This window comes from Rattus norvegicus, chromosome 19 (genome assembly GCF_036323735.1).
Source record: "Rattus norvegicus strain BN/NHsdMcwi chromosome 19, GRCr8, whole genome shotgun sequence".
In the NCBI taxonomy this organism is placed as follows: domain Eukaryota; kingdom Metazoa; phylum Chordata; class Mammalia; order Rodentia; family Muridae; genus Rattus; species Rattus norvegicus.
The window spans coordinates 51538163-51561872 of record NC_086037.1 but is presented as its reverse complement, the minus strand read 5'-3'; the positions used below and the strand labels follow the sequence as shown (position 1 = coordinate 51561872).

Here is a 23710-nt window from a genome sequence, read left to right as displayed (position 1 = left end):
AACCACCACTCTTTTTTGAAATCTACAGATTGACCTACTTTGGACATTGCACATAAATGGAATCATATGACATGTAGCTTTTTGTGTCAAACTTCTTTCACTTATCCATTCTCTCAAGGTTTATTTTATGCCCTAGTATGAATCAGTAGAACTCCATTCATTTTTACTACCAAATAATATCACATTGTATAAATGTACCAGATCTTATTTATCTATCATCAGGGGACAGGTGTTTTGGTTTTCCTACTTAGGGACTACTGTGCAAAATGCTGGGCTTGTGTGTATAATGTTTGCTGTTACTTCTTTTCAATGGGGCCTGGAGTATACACTCTACCATTGAGCTATTTCCCTGGTCTTTTCTTCTTTCTGAGATGGAATCTCATCTAGAGCTCACAATATAGAGCAGATTGATCTTAAACTTTTGATGGTCCACCTGCCTGACCTCCTAAATGCTGAAATTACAGCTGTCACATCACTCCCTTCCCTTTCCAATCCTGTAGACTTTCAGAACCAGGTTGCAATGGCTGAGGCACTCAGCCTTGTAGGCTAAGCAGCTGCTGAGCCCTCGGTCTCCCCAGCATGCATTCAGCCATTGTTGCTTCCCAACCACATTTCAGGAGATAATCTAATCCACTTCTAACTTACATATTGACTCCATTGATTCTGCTCTTCTAGAGAACCCTGGCTAATATAAGAGGTGACTAAGTCATGAAGACTCAGCTTTCACAATGTATTAATGCCAAAACCATAGAAGAGGGGAGTCCTGAAAAAGATGAGTTCAGCCTCTCACTCTCCAAGTTTCCCTGTCTCTGGTCTTCAAACCCCACCTTCTGCTATACCAAGGTCCCGGCCAGTTACTACCCTCAGACAGTCAACTAACTCTCAACTTATGGAACTGTAAGAAAGAACCTCTGTTCTTCGTAAGTAAATACCAGGTTCCGGTATTCTGTTTCAGTAGTACAAACAGACAGCCACATAAACCCCAGGCGTGCCTTTGAGGCCTTCTCTGAGGTTCCTAAGCAACGCCGATGGCTGCTGTACAGACAGCCAGTGAGCACTGATGGGAAGGGGGAAGCAGAGCAGGAGGAATGAGGTATCAAGTCTTAAAGACCCAGAGAGGACCTGAAAAGTAACACCTTACACGTCAAACGGGCAGACAAAAGCAAACACAGGAAGCATGGGGTCAGAAGCATGGGGTCAGAAGCATGGGGTCAGAAGCATGGGGTCAGAAGCATGGGGTCAGAAGCATGGGGTCAGAAGCATGGGGTCAGAAGCATGGGGTCAGAAGCATGGGGTCAGAAGCATGGGGTCAGAAGCATGGGGTCAGAAGCATGGGGTCAGAAGCATGGGGTCAGAAGCATGGGGTCAGAAGCATGGGGTCAGAAGCATGGGGTCAGAAGCATGGGGTCAGAAGCATGGGGTCAGAAGCATGGGGTCAGAAGCATGGGGTCAGAAGCATGGGGTCAGAAGCATGGGGTCAGAAGCATGGGGTCAGAAGCATGGGGTCAGAAGCATGGGGTCAGAAGCATGGGGTCAGAAGCATGGGGTCAGAAGCATGGGGTCAGAAGCATGGGGTCAGAAGCATGGGGTCAGAAGCATGGGGTCAGAAGCATGGGGTCAGAAGCATGGGGTCAGAAGCATGGGGTCAGAAGCATGGGGTCAGAAGCATGGGGTCAGAAGCATGGGGTCAGAAGCATGGGGTCAGAAGCATGGGGTCAGAAGCATGGGGTCAGAAGCATGGGGTCAGAAGCATGGGGTCAGAAGCATGGGGTCAGCATGCTGCTCCATTATAGAAAGAGCTGGTTTATGATGGAAACACTGCCCGCAGGCAGGCAGCCGGGTTCCTGTGCATGGAAAGCATGGGGAACTAAAGCAACACGGGCACTGCGGCTCATGGCCTTTCCCTCTGGCAAATGGTTTTTAGAACCAAAGAGACTTATTTCTAAATCCTCGTCCTGTCACTTAGTATCCGTGTCACTTTGGGCCAGGTAGTTAACGTCTTTGAGCCTCAATTCCCTCATTCTGAAACCTGCAGGGTTGTTATGATTGACAGGCACTCGGTAGGTGGTAACTTTACACAACCTACTGCCATTTCTTTGACATGACAATTATCTAGGGCAATCTTGAAAAGTGCAAATAATTGTGAAGTAGCTATTATTCTTTTCCTTATAGATAAAAGTACCAAACTGCTAAGGTCTCTTTTATAAATCTGAACATTGATTTTTGACTGACAGAAGAAACCACTGGTCAAAAAAACTAAAAATGAAACTACTATCAACCTTAAGTATTTGGAGCTTTGAAATACCTCCAACCTCCACGTAAATCCTGTGAACTACAATAAGATAAAATACAAATGATTAGGAATCACTGCAAAAACACTAGTTCCAGCTCCACACTCCTCTAGCTTTTGAGATTACCAGCAAGTCAAGTCTTCATTTAAGAAGTCGTTAGAGTTGGGGATTTAGCTCAGTGGTAGAGCCCTGGGTTCGGTCCCCAGCTCCGAAAAAAAAAAAAAAAAGTCGTTAGAGAGTAAGGCATAGGTGTACATCTTTAATCTCAGAACTAGGAAGGTAGAGGCAGGTAGATCTCAAAAGTTTAAGGCCAGATTGGTCTACATGGGAGTTCCATGCTAGCCAAAGCTAAACATAGAGGCTCTGTCTTTAAAATAAACACAAACAACAAAAAATAAGCAACAAAACAAAACAAAACAAAACCAAGGTGATAGAGTGCTTGCCTAGCCAAGGTTCACTCCTGAGTAACACATAAACCAATCTGACACGGTGACATGTGCCTAGAATTCTAGCACTGGGAGGGTGGAGGAAGGAGGGTCAGAAGTCCAAGGTCATCCCCGACTACATATCAAGTCTAAGGCCAGACTAGAGTATGTGAGGCTCTGTCTCATTAAGCAGTAAATAAATAAATAAATAAATAAATAAATAAATAAATAAATAAATACAGACAGACAGACAGACAGACAGACAGACAGACAGACAAAGCTATAGTGCTTTATTATACTTCAGGATGACTGAGGGAATCTAATGTTTCTATGCACATTATTAACAATGATCAAAAGGTGGAAACAACAACTGTCCACCAGCTGATGCTGGAAAACAAATGTGGCTATGCAGTAGCTGATGAATTCGGTTCCTGAGTAAATACTGAGACTCACTGACATCTGTCACCATTCTGTTTCCCTTTGCTTGGTTTGTTTTGTTTGGGGGGGATTGTTGTTGTTTGTTTGTTTGTTTCTCTGTGTAGCCCTGACTGTCCTGTCACTCTGTAGACCAAGCTGACCTCAGAGTGCTGGAATTAAAGGCATGTGCTACCACTAGCTGGCTATTCTTTTTTCTTTTTTCTTTTTTTAAAGGTTAACAACAAGGGGGCTGGAGAGCTGGCTCAACTATTGAAAGCACTGGCTGCTTTTGTGGAGGATCCACATTCACTCCCCAGCACCCACATGGTTACTCACAATCACCTATAACTCCAGTTCCAGGGGTCTAGTGCTCTTCTGGCTTCTGCAGACACACATATCATACATCAATATACATGCAGAAAAAAACACCCATGCACATAAATAAAACTTAAAAAAAAATTAAAGTAAATCACAGGATCAATTTCTGCTATTATTTGAAAAATTCCAGAAGAAGAACAACTTATTGAATCCTAAGGGTAAGAGCAATCTCTGAGGCACAGCAGATGGTGGGCGCTCACAACCACACGTGACAGGCTGACTCATCCTAGAAACAATACACTGGATGGAGAGAGAGAACAGGCTCTCATAAATTATACCCACATACATACACGGACTCACGTGTATACACTCTGTCTGTCTGTCTGTCTCAGGTGCACGCATATACGTATGCACAGAAAATAAACCAACATTTTTTTAAAGGACTAAGATCTAAATAATCTAAGTGATCTTGGAGAAAGGGTTAGGATAAAGATAAGTGCAGAGTCTTTGTCTATAAAACGGGACTATTTCATATCACATCTAAAAATCAACTCAAAATGGACCATGTATCTAAATGTAAGAAGAGCTAAAACACTAAGATTCTTGGAAGAAAACACACAAGTCTTTTGCTGTTTGAAACATGATCTCATTACTATTCCTGGCTGGCTTAGAACTTACTATGTAGAGCAGGATAGGTTTGCCCTCACAGAGATCCTCTGGCCACAAGAGCGAGATTAAAGGTGTGTGCACCTCCATTACCTTGATTTCAGTGATAACTTAGAAGCAATGGAGGGGTAAACGTGAGCTGGTTTCCCATAAAAAAAAAAAAAAAAAAAAAAAGAAGCAATGGAGGGGAAGGTTACAGATCAAATACCATCAAGGTTAAGCTTCCGTGTTCCAAACAACGCCACAGGGAGGAGAAGTCACCCTACACACTAGCAGAAGACACCTGCAAACCACATGTCGACATGGAAATGGACTCCAGATATACAAGGAGATATTACAACCCAATAAGAAATAAAACAGCCCAAAATGGAAATGGTGATGGATCTCAACAGGTGTTTTCTAACGAGCATTTTAAAATGGAAAAAAAAAAAGTGATAAAAAGGTGTTCAACATTATCAGCAAATGCAAAATCACAATGTCACTTCACACCCATGAGGATGGTTGAAAGAAACAGGCCAGAAAATTAAAAAGTATTGGCTAGCATAGTAGAGGTTTTGTTGAATACAAGCAGGAAGGTAAAACGATACAGCTGAGTTTCGGAAAAAAAAAACAAAAAAACAAAACACCAAGCCTCTTGACTTAGCTCTTACATTCAGACATATAGTCCATTTGACTTAGTTTTTAGGTATGACATGAAATAGTCCCATTTTATAGATAAGCATGGGGTTACTATATGACCTAACAATTCTCTCAGCTGTACCCAGGCAAAGTGAAAACATGTACACACAAAACTTTGTAAACCACTGTTCACAGTAGCTGAGAAAGAGAAACGGGACCGTTAAGGCCTGAAGTCCTGAGCTTAGTTCCTGAGATCCGTATGATAGAAGGAAAGAACCAACTCCTACAAGTTGTCTTCTGACCACATGTGCGCTCTCCTTCTCTCTCTCTCTCTCTCTCTCTCTCTCTCTCTCTCTCTCTCTCTCTCTTTCTCTCTCTCATACACACACACACACACACACACACACACACACACACGTATTACAAAACAGAAGGGGAAAATGCCCATGAGTGGTTGCCAGGAGTGACTGATAAGGCATAGGATAATAAAGACATCCTAGAGCAGAGAGCAGTGACAGGTGGCTGTCTTGGTGTTCTATTGCTGTGAAGAGACATCACAGCCAGCAACTGTTCTAAGGGAAAGCATTTAATTAGGGCTTGCTTTTTTTTTTTTTTTTTTCTTTTTTTTCCCTGGAGCTGGGGACCGAACCCAGGGCCTTGCGCTTGCTAGGCAAGCGGCTCTACCACTGAGCTAAATCCCCAACCCCTAGGGCTTGCTTTCAGCCTCAACTCCATTGTCATTATAACACGGTGGCTTGCAGGTGGCCTGGTGCTGAAGAAGGAGCTGAGAGATCTACATTTGAATCTATAGCAGCAGGAGAGAGAGAGCCACTAGAACTGACTTAGGCTTCCGAAAACTCAAAGCCCACCCCAAGTAACATAATTCCTCTAACAAGGCCACATCTACCCAAACAAGGTAATACCACTCCCTGATAAATAAACTATATGAGCGTATGAGGGCCATTTTTTTTTTTTTGGTTCTTTTTTTCGGAGCTGGGGATCGAACCCAGGGCCTTGCGCTTCCTAGGCAAGCGCTCTACCACTGAGCTAAATCCCCAACCCCATGAGGGCCATTTTTATTCAAACCACCACACTGCCGAAATCTTTTGTGTGTTGGGGTATATGTGTATACATATTTATGTTCACATGTGTGCATTTTGTGTATCAGGTGAACATATATATATTCTGAATGCATGGAGCAGTCAGAAGTCAACATTGGCTGTCTTCCTCAATCTCTCTCCACCTTATTTTGGAGCAGGGTCTCTCACTGAACTTGGCACTCACTAAGTCAGGGAGGCTGCATGGCCAGCGAGCTCCAGTGCTCTACCTGTCTCCATCCCCAATGCCAGGATTGCAGACTTGTGCTTTCACCTCAGCTTTTCTTATACAGTCTTGGAAATGGAACTTGGGTCCTCAGGGTTCCGAGGTGAGCACCTTACCATCTGAGATGTCTCTCCAGACCCCCTTTTCTTGTGGGGAAAAAGGTTCAGAAAGACATTATGTGGGGCTGGAGAGATGGCTCAGTGGTTAGAGCGCTGACTGCTCTCCCAGAGGTCCTGAGTTCAAATCCCAGCAACCACATGGTGGCTCACAACCATCTGTGATGGGATCCAGTGCCCTCTTCTGGTGTGTCTGGGGACAGCTACAGTGTACTTATATACAATAAATAAATAAATAAATAAATAAATAAATAAATAAACCTTTAAAAAAAAGACATTATGTAGGCTAGCATTAAATTCACTATGTAGCCAAGGGTGACTCTGAACTGGACAGCCTCCTGTCTTGCCTTCCCAAATATTGGGGTTACATCTCTACATACTAAGAAACACTGACTTGCATTTTTAAAATTTGGGGCATTTTAAAAATGTAAATTGCATCTCAAAGAGGTTCTAAGAATGAGGATAATGTCTCCTTCCCTGCCAACCTCATGGCTTCACTGAGCGCCTCAGGAGAGACACTAGGTAAGTGCTCAGTCCTCAGCTACCAGCTCAGAGTGCAGGGAAACCTTCCTGTTTCAAGGACACAAATGGAGAAGGCAAACGTCACAGGATGACAATCCAAATTTCCACACCAAATCCAATAAGATGATCCTTCAAGGGAAAGAGAATTATTTTCAGCTAATGGCTTCTCAACTTACTTTAAGTTGAGGTAGAAATCTGAGCCTAAGATAAAGCCTGACAAGTTAAGGCTTGTAATTCTGCTCAGTTTGAAACTCTGTAAAAATCTTGTCATCTCTTTATACTCCACACACCCCTCCTCCCCTCCCCACTCCCCTGCCCCCCACCCCCCTACCCCGTGCCTTTTGCCTTCACTCCCTTTGGTGCTTTGAAAGAAATGGGAAAAGAGGGAAGGTGGGAAGGGTAGGATTTGTCTGGGCATGTCAGATGCCTACATTCCCTTCCTTACACAAGGGCACACGTTCACCTCCCTGCTTGGCTTGGGGTATGTATGGGTTTCTCCTTCCTTCCCTCTTTCTTTTCAGTTTGTTATAACTGTTTTATCCAAAGACATTTTGGGCCTAATAGTGTAGCTCAGTGGTAGTGTGTCTCTGCTTATGTTTGTTTGTTTGTTTGTTTTTGATTTTTTGTCACAGGTTTCTCTCTGTGTAGCCCTGACTGTCCTGGAACTTGCTCTGTAGACCAGGCTATCCTTGAACTCACAGAGATCCCCGTCTCTGCCTCCTGAGTGCTGGCATTAAAGGTGTGCATCACTCGCTGTCGCCTAGCTGGTAGCGTGCCTCTGTAGCATGCAGGATGCCCTGGGCTCAACACCACCGCTCTTCCAATCACCCCTGCAGCCAGGTACTTTCACACTAAGAGGGGTCACTTGAACCCCGAAATGCAGAATGTTCTTCAAGGGCAGTGACTTCGATGACATCTCAGTAGATCTATAGCTAGATAAATTGTCTGGCTATAAGAACTTACTGAAGAATATCACTCAGATTTATCACATTCATTACTGAACATCAAAACTGCCCTTAAAGTCCTACAGTGCAGGCTGAGGAAAGGGATCAGTAGGTAAGCAGGCAAGCATGAGGACCAGAGTTTGAACCCCAGATCTCACTTAAACTCTGAGTGGATATGGCAGCCACCTGTCATGTCAGCATGACATAGGTGATAGAGACAGAAAATCCCTGAGGTGAGCTAATCAATTAGATTAGTCAAATCAGGGAGTTCCAGGTTCAGCTAGAGACCCTGCTTCAGTAAATAAAATGAAGAAATCAGCAAAGGTAACCAGTGCCAACTTCTGGCTTCCATGTGTATATATGTGTGCATACTTATACATATATGTGCATGCAATACACACACACACACACACACACACACACACACACACACACACACACTTGCCAACCCTTAAGGAACAACCAAGGACATATCTTAACTATTTTTCAGAGAGGGAAGACTTTTACTTTGTATACATTTCCTTGTAATTGAATTTTTTTTTTTCATTTTGATGCCTCTGCCCCTCTGCCCCTCTGCCCCTGCCTCCCAGTGCTAGAATGAAAGGTTTGTGCCACTACCTTCAACATGGAACTCGGCAACTTTAAACACAGTTTTCTATCTGAAGCAGATGCTAGGACAGCCAAGACACCAGCACCTTCCCAGGATGAATAGCAGATATGCGGAGATTTTCCCCACAAATGTCAAGTTTAACTATTTGGAAATTTAGTCCTATTAGAACAGACAACACATGTATGTAGCAGGAATTCTTAAATCAGACTAGAAGAGATACTACTGTGCAAATATTTACTCCGCCTCTCTCTGCTCCCTGCCTTTCCTGGAAACAGAATAGGTAAGCAAGTACAAAAAACTTTCCAAAATATCACTAAGTTGAACAGAAAATGCCCACAGAGCCCTGTAGGCAGTCCGAGGAAAAGAAAGCTGTAAGGCACTCACAGTCCCCAGGCACACTCTGGTCCCCTTGTCCTGAAGGGTAACCAGCTTCTTGGGGTGATTTGGTCCTGTGCAAGCAGCACTGACCACACAGGTGGGAAAATTCAGCTCTTGCTTTTCCTAATGTGAAACTCACCTAAGGCCTTAGCTTTTAAGTACATATTACAAGAACCAAAAACATCAATTACTTCAATCTGTCCATCCTGAGGAGGTGAGAACAGAAATTCCACATCTTCCTACCTGCCCTGTTCTTCATCACCAAATTAGCTACCAACTGATTAGCACACCAATTAAAACCAGTGCAAACAAACACAGCACCAACAGCTGCAGTTTTTATAGCAGACCCCAGGGGCTAATGAGCTCAGTGGGTTCACAGCCAAACTCTTCCCAAGCAGCAAGGTTGCCACATTAGAATAACATGCCACTGCTTCCAAAAACCCAGCCCTAAAAACAGAAACAGAAGTCTGTGAGACACATCTCCTTGGAAAAGCACAGGTGACTTGGTTTCTGAGACTTAGATTTAGAGGAGTCGTGGGCTCGTGATTTCTCTGGTTTCTGTAAGTGTCGCTTCATGCCCTGTAGCCTCATGGGACCTCCTGTCTAGTCTGACCTCCACAGCTGCAGGTCAATTACTTTTTCCCGAAACTCTCAACTCTCCTAGCTGTCCTCTGCATCCTGGATGGTCATTTTGTCTCCTTTACTTCTCTTTTTGCCTTTTACCCTAGTCATAGCAACTCAGCTAAGTGTTTCATATGTAATAGGTGCTCAATGCTTGTTTGCTGAATAAACAATTCCTTTTTTTTTTTTTTTTTTTTTTTTGGTTCTTTTTTTCCGGAGCTGGGGACCGAACCCAGGGCCTTGTGCTTCCTAGGTAAGCGCTCTACCACTGAGCTAAATCCCCAGCCCCCGAATAAACAATTCCTAAACTCAGGCCCTTCGCCATGATATTCTTTCTCCTCTGCACTCTCCTTAGCTTCAAATAGTGTCTGTATCGAGCAAGCCCAAGTTGCGTTCAGGAACATCACGGCCGTAGGAGCCTTTGTGTTTGTTGTGAGCTTTGCTTCTAGGTGAACAGAACACAGCAGTGAAGCACTGCACTGTGGGTACCAATCTGCATCCCTCCCTTCACTATTAGACTTGACTGTCCCACTGCAGGCACAGCCTCTAGCACCTATGCTTGTCTCAGACACTTCTGAGATCATTACAAACAGGCCACTGGGCAGGGACAACTAGGTGTGCATGCCTAGAGCGGCCCTAGTGTGACAGGGACTGTTTTAAGTTGATGGGATTGACAACAAACCTCTGGGCATACCTGTGAGAAAATGTCTATGTTCAGTTAGCTGAGGTGAGAAGAGTCACCCTAAATGTGGACAGCAGCATTTTCACAGTCTGGGGTCTGGATAAACAACAGGAAACCACCACTCATCCGTTTCTGCCTCCCTTGTGGATGCAGTGACCAGGCTGCATGGATGCCTCACCTCCTGCTGTTGTGTCTCCCACCATGATGGACAGCACTCTCCAACTGTAGCCAAATGCTGCCTTATACAAAGGTGCTTTTTTTTTTTTTGTCAAGAATGTTGTTGTAACAATGAGAAAAATAAATAATGTACACACTGAGCTCCATTAACTCCTAAGAAACTGGAGTGCAGGAGCACTGAAGTGTACAGCAAAGGCTGGTCAGCGGAGGGCCAGGCGCACCTAGGCAGTCTGCTCCAGAATCCCAGCTCTTGGCACCAAAGGAACCAGGTAACTCTAGCCGTCTCACAGTGGAACTCTGATCTTCTTGGAAAAGGTGCCTACCTTTCCATTTTCCCCTAGGTCTGGAATCCATAAAGCAATAGGAAGTAGTGAACACAGAATCTCAGAAAGGAAGCAGAGTGACCCCCATGCTTTCTCCCAGTGTTAGGGTTCATGCCACACAAGTGCTCTACCACTGAGCTGCACTCCAGCTCCATAGGTTTGGGTTTTGTTTGTTTTTAGTTTTTTTGAGATAGGGTTTGCCTATTATATATCGCTGGCTGTCCTAGAACTCACTATGTAGACCTGGCTGGCCTTGAACTCATGGAGATCCTCCTGCCCTTGCCTCCTGAGTATTGGATTAAAGGTATGTGTCATCATGCCTGGCTCCATGTGCTTTTTAAAAATATTTTATTATTTATTTATATGTGTACGTACATGGGTATATGCATATGTGCAATGCCCACAGAGGCCAAGAGAGAACATTAGGTTCTCTGGAGCTAGAGTTATAGGTCCCCGTGGCTCTCTGTGAAAGCAGCAAGCACTCAGACGCTGAGCCATCACTCCGCCGGTAATTTTTTTTTTAATGAAGAATTATTAAATACCTGAAGTTGAGGTTGAAATGTAACTTACTCGTGTTTACTTGTGTGAGGTCCTAGATTTACTTCCCAGCACACCACACACACAAACACACACACACACACACACACACACACACACACACACACACACACCTCAAAACAACCCACCAAATATGATTAAATAAAGAAAACCATAAAAATGAAACCAAAACCATTTGAAAACACTAAAAATTTTGTAGCTTTTTCTTTGTGTATGCATATGTGCATACTTGGGTGTGTGTGTGCGTGTGTCTGTGTGTGTGTATGTGTACACATGCACATGTATGTGGAGGTCAGAGGACAACCTGCAAGAATCAGTTCTCCCTTCCAATATGTGGACCAGGGGATCAAATTCAGGGTAGGTGGCCTGTGCCTCTATCTGCTAAGCTACCTCTGGCCCCCCAGTTAACATCATAAGAGTTCATCTTAACCTCTTGTGGCTAAAGGAAACAGGATGCAATATATAGAATGATAAAGTAAGCATGAATTTTCATTATTATGAGACACTGAAACTTTCCAGAAATGTTACTATCACTCAGAGCATCCCAACTTAGGAAGCAAAAGATGAACAAATGACCAGTTGTGTCTCGTAGTTGTGCCCCTCAAGTGAACACAATGCCATCTTTGGTCCATGTTAACTTACCCTGAATTGCAGATAGATACACAAAAGAGTCTTCATGCTCCAAGTTCTCCAGGAATATCTGGAAGTACAAAACAGATTAAGATGATCCTCAAAGAGTGAGAAACATGTGGAGCCCATTACTGCTGCCTCCGAGAGATATGTGCTTTTCCTCTTGGTAGAAACTGGCCTAATATAGAACTGTGTGAGGAAAATGGTATATTTGCTAGAAGTCTAATAGTTTAAAAGGGGAAGGATTGGGGGAGAAACTTCTGAGGTCATCAAGCACTTGTCATGGAAACCAACATGTGTAAGAACAATCAGAAAGTAAAAACTGGTGTGCAAACCTAGCAACCTGAGTTTGATCCCTGGATCTGGATCCCACAGTAGATGAAGAAAACCAACTCCCTCAACGTATCCTTTGTCCTGTACAAGCACACTGCAGCACACGAATGCTTACACTCACACAATAATACCCATAAAACTTGGAGTGTTTCGTTTGGTTTGGTTTGGATTGAGATATGGTTTCTCTGTGTAGTCCTAGCTGTCCTGAAACTCACTTTGTAGATCAGGCTGGCCCCAAACTCACAGAGGTCTGCCTGCCTCTGCCTCTCCAAGTGCTGGGTTTAAAGTTGTGTGCCACCACACTGGACTCATAAAGCTTTTTAAGAACAATCCTCAACATTCCTCTGTGCTAGCCCATGGACAAATTTTCAACACAGGTGGCCAGATATAGTCTGATCCGGTCCCCTGAGCTAAGACAGAATGAGATTCCAAGGAAGACCGAGATGTTATTACAGAGACAATTTTATGTCTATTCCACTTTTTAAGTATCTTGCAAATTGTAGCCCGTTGATGGACACTGCTAAAAAACTACTCTCATTCTTTCCAAAACTAGGAACTTATCAGGGTGCCAAATGCAGTATGGTATACCTAGAAGACACTCTGATGCCAGGTTAAATTTAGGCCCTAACATGGGTGCAAGGGAAAGGCAGCAGCATGTGCCCATGCTTCTCCTGCTTGCTGTCTAGAGGTGGTAGGAGTGCCTGCTGATATACTGTCTGTGTCCTTTGACGGACAGTCTTGACTTCAACTTCACGTTGCTGGTGTCTATCCTACTGAGGAAGAGCTGAAGGTTAGTCTGGATGGGATTATGACTAGGTTGGAAGATGTTGGGATTGCACATGGAATAAGAGAAATAATCAGATTAGCAGCCATGAGAATAAATAGATATTTTAAACACTTCCCAGAAGGATACTTGGTAGGTGTCTTGGCTAGGTTTTTGTCAACTTGACACAAGCTAGGATCATCTGGGAAAGGAAAACCTCAATTGAGAAAATGTCTATCATCAGATTGGCCTGTAGGCAAAGCTGGAGGGCATTTTCTTGATTAGTAATTGGTGTGGGTAAGCAAAGAAGTGCAGGCCGACAGGAACCGGATGTAGATCTCTCCTGAGAGACACAGCCAGAATACAGCAAATACATAGGCGAATGCCAGCAGCAAACCACTGAACTGAGAACGGGACCCCCATTGAAGGAATCAGAGAAAGGACTGGAAGAGCTTGAAGGGGCTCGAGACCCCATATGAACAACAATGCCAACCAACCAGAGCTTCCAGGGACTAAGCCACTACCCAAAGACTATACATGGACTGACCCTGGACTCTAACCTCATAGGTAGCAATGAATAGCCTAGAAAGAGCACCAGTGGAAGGGGAAGCCCTTGGTCCTGCTAAGACTGAACCCCCAGTGAACATGATTGTTGTGGGGAGGGCGGTAATGGGGGGAGGATGGGGAGGGAAATACCCATATAGAATGGGAGGGGGAGGGGTTAGGGGGATGTTGGCCCGGAAACCAGGAAAGGGAATAACATTCGAAATGTAAATAAGAAATACTCAAGTTAATAAAAAAAATAAAATAAAAACAAAAACAAAAACAAAAAACAAACCAAAATCAGTAACCTTCCTGTATACAAAAGACAAAGGGCTGAAGAAGAAATCAGGAAATAATACCCTTTATAGTAGTCACAATAATGTAATATTTTTTCACAGAACTCTAATGAAGCAAGTGAAAGAGATACATGAGAAGAATTTGAAGTCTGTGCAAAAAGAAATACAAGAAGTTATCAGAAGATGGACAGTTCGGTCATTTTCATTGATCAGTTAGATCAATATGGTAAAAATGGCCTTACAAAGGCATTCTCCAATTCTACATAACACTAGAACATTGCTCAATTATGTTTATAGTAGCTTTATTTGAAATAGCCAGAAACAGGAAAGAACATAGATATTCCTCAACCAAAGAATGTATTAAAAATGTGATAATTCTATATAATGTGAGTATTAATCAACTATGGCACATTTGTAGCAGAGGACTGCCTTGTCTGAATGAGAGAGCATACACTTAACCCTGTAGAAACTTGGTGTCCCAGGAAAGGAAGATGCTGACAGGTGGAAGTAGGGCTTGCTGCATGGATGGGGCAAACTCTTTCAGAAGCAAAACAGATGAGAGATTGGGTGAAGTACTCAGGGAGGACAGACCATAAAAAGGGGCAAAATTTGGAATGTAAATATATAAAATAATTTAATAAAAATACAATGACATAACAAAAAAATTGGAGTGGGTGTGCCCAGACCATTGTGGGTGGGGCCTCTCCTAGGCAGGTGGTCCTGGATGCCAACGGGAGCAGGACGGCTTCACAGCTTTGCATCAGTTCCTGCCTTCATGGTCCTGCTTTGAGCTTCTGCTTTGACTTCCCTAATGGACTGCAACGTAGAATATACAACCCAATAAATTCTTTCCTCCTCAAAGTTGCTTTTGGTCATAGCAAGAGAAACCCTAATTAAGACAAGAGGTCTAAAAGGCAGAAGAAAGAGAGGAACGAGAGGGCTATAAAATTTACAGGTCATGACAGCAGAAGGGATTTCATCTGGGGGAAGAAAGGGGTCAGCAAGAGTCAAGAGCAGGAGCAGGAGGCAGGCGTAGGAGGCGAACTGGATAATTTGATCTTCTCTGCCCTCATGGACTGTATTCTCAAACTATGAGCCACACTGACCCGCTCCTTAAACTGCTTGTCAGGTGTGTTGCCACATCAGTGAGAAAAGAAATGCAGAGGACAAATAAGAAGAAGATATAATGACACAGGCATATGAAAATTTCACAATAAAATACATTTCCTTGCATGATAACCAAAAACTAACTTAAAAAATAAAAGGGACAGGAGTGTGGGAGTGCGTGCCTGTCATCCCAGCACTTGGGAAGTCAGAGGATCAGGAGTTCAAAGTCAACCTGGCTACGAGCCTTTTTTTTTTTTTTAATTCAAAAATAAGTCTGGCATGATGGGACATGCTTGTAATCCCGGCCCTTTGGAGATCAATCCTCAGCATCCTGTTTCAAAGCTCAGCACTGAGCACTGTAGGTGGAGACAGAAGCATCATGCGAGCTTACCAGACAGCCAGTTTAACCAACTGCTGAGTCCCAGGTCCAGTGAGAGACTCTTGTCTAAAATTAAGATGGAGAGTGGTAGAGGAAGACACCTGATGGTGACCTCTGGCTTTCACGAGTGCATACACACACCTGTGCACATGCACACACACACAAACACAAATATCACATAACATCACATGCACACGCATATCACATATACAGGTGCACACACACATGCATATCATATACACATGCATATCACACATGCACGTGCACACACATATGCACATCACACACAAACACACACATGTGCATACACAATGTACACACATGCACTTCACATACACGCACACACAAATAAGAGATACATCTGTGGAATATCTCCAGCAATTTATATTTCTTATTAAAAATCATACACACGCACGCACACACACACACACACACACACACACACACACATACACACACATACACACACAAGGGATACATTACATTTGTGGAGTATCCCCAGCAATTTACATCTCTTATTAAAATCACCGGCAGGACGTGGTGAACGTGGTGGATGAAGACTACATGCAGTTAAAGGAAATTGCAATGGTGGTCCCAGCACACACCATTTAAAGTAGCATACTAATGGGTATTTGAGGAATGACAGCTACTTAAAGAAGATTTGTGAGCTTCAATATTATTTCTCTGACAGAAAATCCTTGACATGTGTCTGCGTCTCATCAGTAGGAGGAAGAGAACACATTGCAGTTGTGAGGATGAGAGACAATATCAGTAAGGTTCACAGCTTGGCTCACAAAAGAGCAGGCGTTCAATATACAGTGTGCAAAGAGCAAACCTTACACCAGCCCCAGTGCCGTACTAATAGGTGCTGCCCACCAGGCTTACAGTCTGCAGTCTGAGGCCTGGACACATAGCTACATTACCACCAACACCACCAGGGTTCAGAAGGGTTGAACATGTTGTCTAAGATGCTGGACTGGGTCCAAGCGGTAGTTTCCAGGCCCCTTGTTCTTAATCTATCCCATACTCAGGTCCCAAAAACTTCCACAAAAAGGAAAGATCCCAAAGAACCAGTGTGCTTGCTGCTAAGTCAGTCTAGAAGATCAGAATAGCTTTTTGCTATGATGGAGGCAAAAGAGAAGAGAAGAGCCAGTTGGATCCAGTCAGATGTGGGGTTTACCTGGGATGGGCATCATCCCAACTCTGGGAGTTTGTTCATGCTAGCCCACTGCTTCTCTTTCACATACTAACACTTGGCTGTTTTGCTAAAGCTATATGAAAATCAGCTTTGCCCATGTTTATTTCCAGTTACCCACCATTGCTTATATACAAAAACTCTGGCACTCTGATCAACACCCTTCCTTACCTTCATCTGACTTCTCAACGATTTCAGTTCCTGGAGGATAATCCCAGACAGCATTTGACACAAGTCAACGTTTAAAAAAAATACCTGAATTGGGCTGGTCACGAGGGCACACAACTTTAATCCCAGCCCTCAGGAGGCAGAACAAGTGGATCTCTGTGAGTTCCAGGTTAGCCTGGTCTATGGAACAAGTTCCAAGCCAGCCAGAAATCCATAGTGAAATCCTATCTCAAAACAACAAAGGCCCTGAGTTAAACATTTGCCCTGGGCTGCTGCCTGCACTGTGTCCTGTACCTAGACAGTATCTTCTACTCACCTGAAGAAGCTTCTTTTGTTCCTCCAGGGCTCTCCCTTCTCTCTGCTCTACCCAGCGGGAAAGGGTGCGGAGGGCAGCAGCCCGGGTTGGAACCTGGGGATCACAGGCAGATAAGAGAACCTCCCGGAATTGTTCTGTGGTTATATTTCCCGGTGGCTGGCTTGTGGCAGTGCAGGGCTCACTGGAACCTTGGCCTGTTCTGAGGGGGTTCTGCTCTTGTTCAGGTCGGTTCTGAGTTCCTTCTGTGGATGCATCATAACTGGTTTGTCGCTGTTCTTTTATTTTCTGTTCTGGGTCTTTTTTGTTTAGGGTACTCTGGGCTGCCGTGCTGACAGCCTCAGTGGAGAAGGCTCCATGAGTGGAGATGGTAATTCGGAGATCGACAGCGAGTTCTTGGATGACAGGGTCAGGGTATGTGTTAGAGACCTTCTCCAACAGAGGCAGCAGCTGCTTCAGGACCACAAAATCACTTGACTTCAACTATAAAGGGAAATGTAAAAATAGTAGGTCAAAACTAATGTGGAAAATGTTGACAAGTCACAGAAGGGGCAATAATCACATGGTGTTCACACTCAAGAACTACTTGCTACACAATTGCAGCTAGCATGTATTGAGCATGGCCACTCACAGACACCTTCTTAGTAAACAAGAACACACTCTGTATCCCTGAGGGAGAGTGCCTGCATTTGAAACCAACACTTAAGTAAGATGTCCAGAATTATCAACTGGAACACAGCTGATTGTAAAGTCAAGATACTACAATCCAGGCAGTGTGGCTCATGTGTGTCAGCACAATGGGGAGGCTGGAGCAGGAGAACTACCCTGAGTTCAAGGCTGGACTAGACTATATGAGTTCTAGAACAGCCTGTGATCCTATCTCAAAAGAAAAATAAACAAAAGTCATAGTTTGGAGTATAAAAATTAAATCATGCCTAAAAATCATCCTTTAATACTGAGGGACCAGAGTTCACGACTGGTACCCATACAACAAGCCGCATTTTCCATGCGTCTCTGCAATCCCAACTCCAAGTGGGTGGAGACAGGAGTATCCCTGGCTTCTAGCATAGCAGAGAAACTGTGACCCTTAGGTTCACAGAAAAGATCTTGCCTCAAACCAATAGGTAGAGAGTGATACAGAAGGACACCTCATACCTTGCTCTGACCTCTGTATACACACAGGTGCATACACACATGTACAAACACAGGTGAACACACATGTACACACAAGGGCACACACACATTGTACATGTGCACACACATACAAATAAATAATAAATGGTTTTTAAAAATACTGATTTCTGCTAGGTTTTTGGATGTTAGCAGTCCTTAAAGATTCTAGATCTTTTTGTTTTATTTATTTATTTTTTGTTTTGTTTTGTTTTGTTTTGTTTTGTTTTGTTTTCAAGACATGGTCTCTCTACAGAGTCCTGGTTATCCTGGAACTCAACCATGAAGACCAGACTAGCCTTGAACTTATAGAGATCTACCTTCCTCTACCCCTCAAGTGCTGGGACTAAAAGTGTGTGCCACCATCCTTAACCAGATCTGGATCTTTGAAGCATTTATCTCAATTCTGTAGTCCTTTAAAACAGGCATAAAAAGAAAAAAAAAAAACAACCTTTCACAGGACACTGGTAGCAACAGAAATCATTTCATAAAAATTACATAAGGCTCTGAAAATCTTTAACAATGTTTATAATTAATACAATGAAGATAATTAATTCCATATTTAGATGGCTTAATCTGAAAAGCTAAAGGCATTGGAGACAACTAGTCTTCAGCTAACTGAAACATCACTTAAAAAATTATTTGTATTTATTGTGCATGTTGTGTGCACACGTGTGTATACATGTACTCATGTCTGCACATGGTCGTGGGACACAAATGCCTCTTCACACACATGCAGGTCAGAGGGCAGTCTTGTAGGTCAGTGTTCTCCTTATGCTTTTACACGGGGCCAAGGAACTGAGCTCAGGTTTTCAGGCTTGTGCAGCAAATGCCCTGGCCTCCTCAGCCATCTTGTTGACCAAGAAAGATCATTAAAAAAAAAAAATGTAAAATTAGAGGCAGAGCAGACTTAGTGGTAAGACACTCACTGAGTAAGCGTGAGGACCTGAGTTTGAACCCCCAGCACCCGTGTAAGAAGCTGGGAACGGCTGCACGGGGCCTGTTATCTCAGGGCTGACGAGACAATGAGAGACTGTCTTGAGGGACTAGGTGGAGAGTGACAGAGCAGATACCTAACACCTCCTGTAGCTTTGGATATATGAACGGTCAAACGGAGATAAAACTAAGGTGAGGGCTAAAGCAAAGGGCAGAGCAGAAGCTTCGCTTGCACAGGGCTCTGCTTGAGGGAAGGAACTGTCCATTCTCAGCAGGGGCTTTTTCTGGCAGTGACCATCTATCATAAATGCTTGAAATTCGGAGAAACGCGTATGCTACCTATAGGATAACAAGCAAAAGTGCCTGTGAAAAGAAGGGTAGACCTCTTTTCCCTGTAGCAACTCATGACTAATGTTGTCAACACATCCATGGTTTACTGAGGTCTGAGGGTGCTCATTAAGGGAGAGAGTAGTGTTCTTAAACCTTTAAAAGTCTACGCCTGTTAATAAGTATTAAAAAAGAAATTAAGAAAGAAAGGAAGGAAGGAAGGAAGGGAGGAAGGAAGGAAGGAAGGAAGGAAGGAAGGAAGGAAGGAAGGAAGGAAAGACCAACTGCCTTAGTTTCAAATACTCTTGTCCTTTCTCTTGCTCCCTACCATTTGTGGTCCTCCCATGCTGTTTACTGGCTGCTGTAGCAGGCCTGCTAACAATGGGCAATAGGCAGGAAGTGCCTGCTTGAGAGGCAGTGGTAATTACGAATGAATGATGGTCTACAGAGTGTCCAGCCCAGTGAAGGGAGAAAAGGCCAGAAGTGGAACCTGTTCATTCTCCTCACTGAACGAAAGGCTGTAGCAGGAGCGTGCACTCTGGGCTCCCCACTCCGGGGCAGACCTCTAGTTTGCTCATCACTCTTCCATGCAAGCCTCTGTTTGGCTATGGTTCAGGTATGTTTGTCAACTGCACCTAACATATAGGAACATGCGTATTACAGTGGAATTTTGTCTTTAGATACATTGTATTTTATTTATATCAATGGTTTGTCTGAAAATATGTCTGTGCAACACATGAGTGTAGTGCCAGAAGAGGCATCAGGTCCCCTGGAACTGGAGTTGTGAGGCACTATGTGGGCACAGAGAACCAGGTCCATGTCTCCTAAAAGAGCAGCAAGAACTCTACCTCTGAGCCAGTCTCAAAAGAACTTTTTTTTTTTAAATGAAGAGTTTACACAATGGCCTTTGACAAAGAAATGAACATAAAAAGGCAGGAGGGAGGAAGGAAGGGAGGGAAGAAGGAAGGAAGGAAGGAAGGAAGGAAGGAAGGGAGGGAGGGAGGGAGGGAGGAAGGAAGGAAGGAAGGAAGGAAGGAAGGAAGGAAGGAAGGAAGGAAGGAAAAGAAAAGGGAGGGGAGAGACATGAAGACCTAGGTAGTATGGTTTAAGGAGAAGCTAAAGATGGCTGTCCCTTTAGAGAAAGATACACCTTTGGTCTCTCAGCAGTGAATCTCACTATGAAATCTGGGCTTAAAGATTAGGAGTCCAGCCATTAGGTAATGCATTCCATTGCTGCCCTGGGACGATATGGCTTTAGTTTGTCCTAAAGAAAGGTCAGAATGGTCTGCTCAGCTTCATCAACTAGGGCAGCAGTGAGCCCACAGGCTCTACAACACCAAGCAGAAACTGTTTCTTGAGGGGACAAGGAAGACGACCCAACATAATACTTTTAGTGATGACCAAGCCTGAAATTTAGAAAATGAATGTGGAATTACAGTCATCTTGTTAGCAATCTTAAACCTGCACTTTCTCCAAATTAACTCCTCTTCCTAGACACGATGTTTTAATAATCACCTTACTTACATGAATTAGAAAGGCCTGATGCTGTTAGATTCTGTTTCATTAGCCAAAACAATAACTCCAAACAAGAAAAATGTTCTAGGCTCTTAAGCAAAGACTTAGAGTGACTGTAGTCAACTCAAGCCATGACCTTCAAGTGTGACTTTACTATGAATACAAGAGAAAACCCAGCATTCCTAAGAAGCCTTACAGAGTTGGAGAGATGGATAGTTCAGCTGTTAAAAGCAGTAGCTACTCTTCCAGAGAACCTGCATTTAATTCCTAGTATCCACACAGTGGCTCAGAACCATCCACACTCCGGTTCCAGGAGATCACACAACCCTTTTCTGACCCCCTGGAGTACCAGGCACACACATGGTACACATACAGTTATGGAGGCAAAACATTCATACACATAAATAAAGTAAATCTAACTTTTTTTTTAAAAAAGGAACCTTTGCCAGACAGTGATGGTGCACACCTTTATTCCAGCACTTGGAGGCAGAAGCAGAGGCAGGAAGATCTATGAGTTTGAGGACAGTCTGGTCTACAGAGCAAGTTCTAGGACAGCCAGGGTTACACAGAGAACAGAGAAAACCAGAAAGAAAAAAAAAGTAGAGAAGGAAGAGGAGAGGAAAGAAGAGGAGGAGGAAGAAGAGGAAGAGGAAGAAGAGGAGGAACTCTTATAAATGCATGAATCATGCAGGAAACAATAAATTAGCAAATCTATAGCAAAAGCAAACAAGGTGATGTGTGTATGTTCACTTAAACTGCAAAATCAGGGGAACCCAGGATGTGGTAATGAGTCAGGATGGCTCACAGGAGGGCAAGGAGGGACAAGGCTGTACAGATACAGCAAGTGAGGCATGACCAGTACACACAGCAGCTCCAACAAACGGCTTCTGAAAACGGAGATAGGAGATTTCAGTAATTTCTTTTCCATTTGGTCTATTGTCTGAAATAAGTACTAAATAAGAAGATACAAAACACACACACACACACACACACACACACACACACACACACACAATCTATACTTTCAATTTATAGAGACTATCCAAATTAATATTCAATCAGAAAACAAAACTCAACTAAGCTAATTAAATCCAATAACAATCCAACTTAGGCTATTTCATCTGTGAACCCTTCCTTGTTACATTTAATATGACTCTGGAACCTTAGCCAAAAGCTCATTTTTTTCAGATGACATACAAAATATAAAATTAGGAATGTAAATCCAGTGAGAAATGGAGTTCACATTGACAACTAGCCCAGATAAAAATCTCTTCTCTCCTCAGGAACAGGCGGGAGTGTCCCACCTGTCGACATTGAGACATAATGTAGGCCGGGACACAGGCTGTGCTGGGCATGCTTGTTAGAATGCAGGAGATGTAACACAGGGGGACGTCAAAGGCCCTGGTTTCATCTCCAAAACCACAGAGAGAAAAAAATAAGTCTGGAGGAAGGTAAAATCTAACATATCAAGAATCAAAACAGATTTGAATGCTCAAACTCAAAATGTATTCCCCGAGGGCTCCCTACTCACAGGTAATGCTTGCTCTGAGACTGTCCTACTTTCTTGCAGTCTCCTTGCTTAATGTGTCACCCAATTAACCAGTCACCCTCACAAGCATGGTCTAGCCCTGCCTCTCCTTTTCCTTTGACAGTGATGTCCCAGGGCTCTACAACTTCCTTCCATCAGTGCCTCAAGAAAATCGGGTTTTTCTCTGGTTCTGAGCCTTTGTATGAGTCTCTCTAATTGAAAGGCTTCCTTCCACATGTTCTATTCACTTAAACACTTATTCCTCTTCAGGTCTAGTTAAATCCCATCTGCTCACTGAAGACCTCTCAGCCTCGCTTAGATGCTATGTCCCCTTGGTTCCCGTCCCTCTTCATGAATGGTATTCCATTCAATTCTAATCCCATTTTTTTTAAATTTATTTGTTTCTTTATGTATGTATGTGAGTACACTGTCCCTGTCTTCAGACACATCAGAAGAGGGCATCAGATCCCATCATGGATGGTCACCATGTGGTTGCTAGGAATTGAACTCAGGACCTCTGGAAGAGTAGACAATGCTCTTAACCACTGAGCCATCTCTCTAGCCCTCTAATCCTATTTTTAAGACAGTCATTCTGTGTGTGCCTCCCTTCCTGGATATCATATGAGATCTAAGCCATGTCTGTCTTATCCGTTGTCTGCTATATTCCCAGATCTTTTAGCTCAATATCTGGCATGTGGCAAATATGCAACCAATAATATTTGAATGAACAAATTTTAAAACTATAAACTAGAGCTGGAGAAATGGCTCAGTGGATGGTTCTGGCAGAGGACCTGTGTTTGGTTCCCTGTGCCCATGTCCGACAGCTCACAGTCGTCTGTAAATCTGGCTTCAGGGGAGCTGACTCCCTCTTCTAGTCTCAGGAGGCATCAATACTCATGTACACATAGTTTAAAAATAGAAGTAGATCTTAAAAACAACAAATTAACTATGTAAAAGCCACCTAAGCTAAGCTGGCCATGGTGGTGCACACCTATAGTCCTAGCTCTTGGGAGGTAGAAAGGAACATCAACAATGTCATATTGAATTCAAGGCCAGCCTGGGATACATGAGATTCTGTCTCAAACAAAAACAAAACAAAACTCTTCAACTCAACTAGCAACAGGCTTAAGTATATTGCATGGTATGTGCTCAAAACAATAGATCCTGAGCTAAAAAGAGACGGCATGACTGATGTCATCTGAGCAACCAGGAGCGTGCTAAGGATCTCCCACCAACTCTCTCAAGAGTGGGAGCCAGAGAACTGAGTGTCAGCCTCAGGCCAAAACAAGCTCGTTCTAAGTAGGAAAGCACCCTGCCCTTTTGACGGTGACACCTGCGCAGGTCAGTGAAATGGCGTGCTTGTCATCTATGTTAGAGATGATTCTCTTTGGCAACCCAACTGGTCCATCCCACTTCTCCTGGGTGTACTATCCATTCTCGCTCTCCGTGAAGGTATGGAAGAAGGGTGGCAGGTCCCTTCCCCGTGTGACATTCAAGCTTTGATCATACTTAGGCTCA

At 43.6% G+C, this 23710-nt stretch overlaps 1 protein-coding gene across 4 annotated transcripts in view; it reads right to left on the bottom strand.

Annotated features, from left to right (window-relative positions):
* Positions 1-23710, bottom strand: part of Tango6 (transport and golgi organization 6 homolog) — a 187759-nt gene that overhangs the window by 105270 nt on the left and 58779 nt on the right. For 3 of the 4 annotated variants that reach the window (XM_063278042.1, XM_006255568.5, NM_001427103.1), the window contains 2 exons: positions 16720-17199; positions 11632-11689 (listed from right to left, as the gene is read on the bottom strand). In XM_063278042.1, the coding sequence (XP_063134112.1) occupies positions 11632-11689; positions 16720-17199 (538 nt within the window). Of the gene's footprint in view, positions 1-11631; positions 11690-16719; positions 17200-21117; positions 21552-23710 lie in introns of those variants that run through there. The other variant, XM_039098139.2, reaches the window with a different exon arrangement.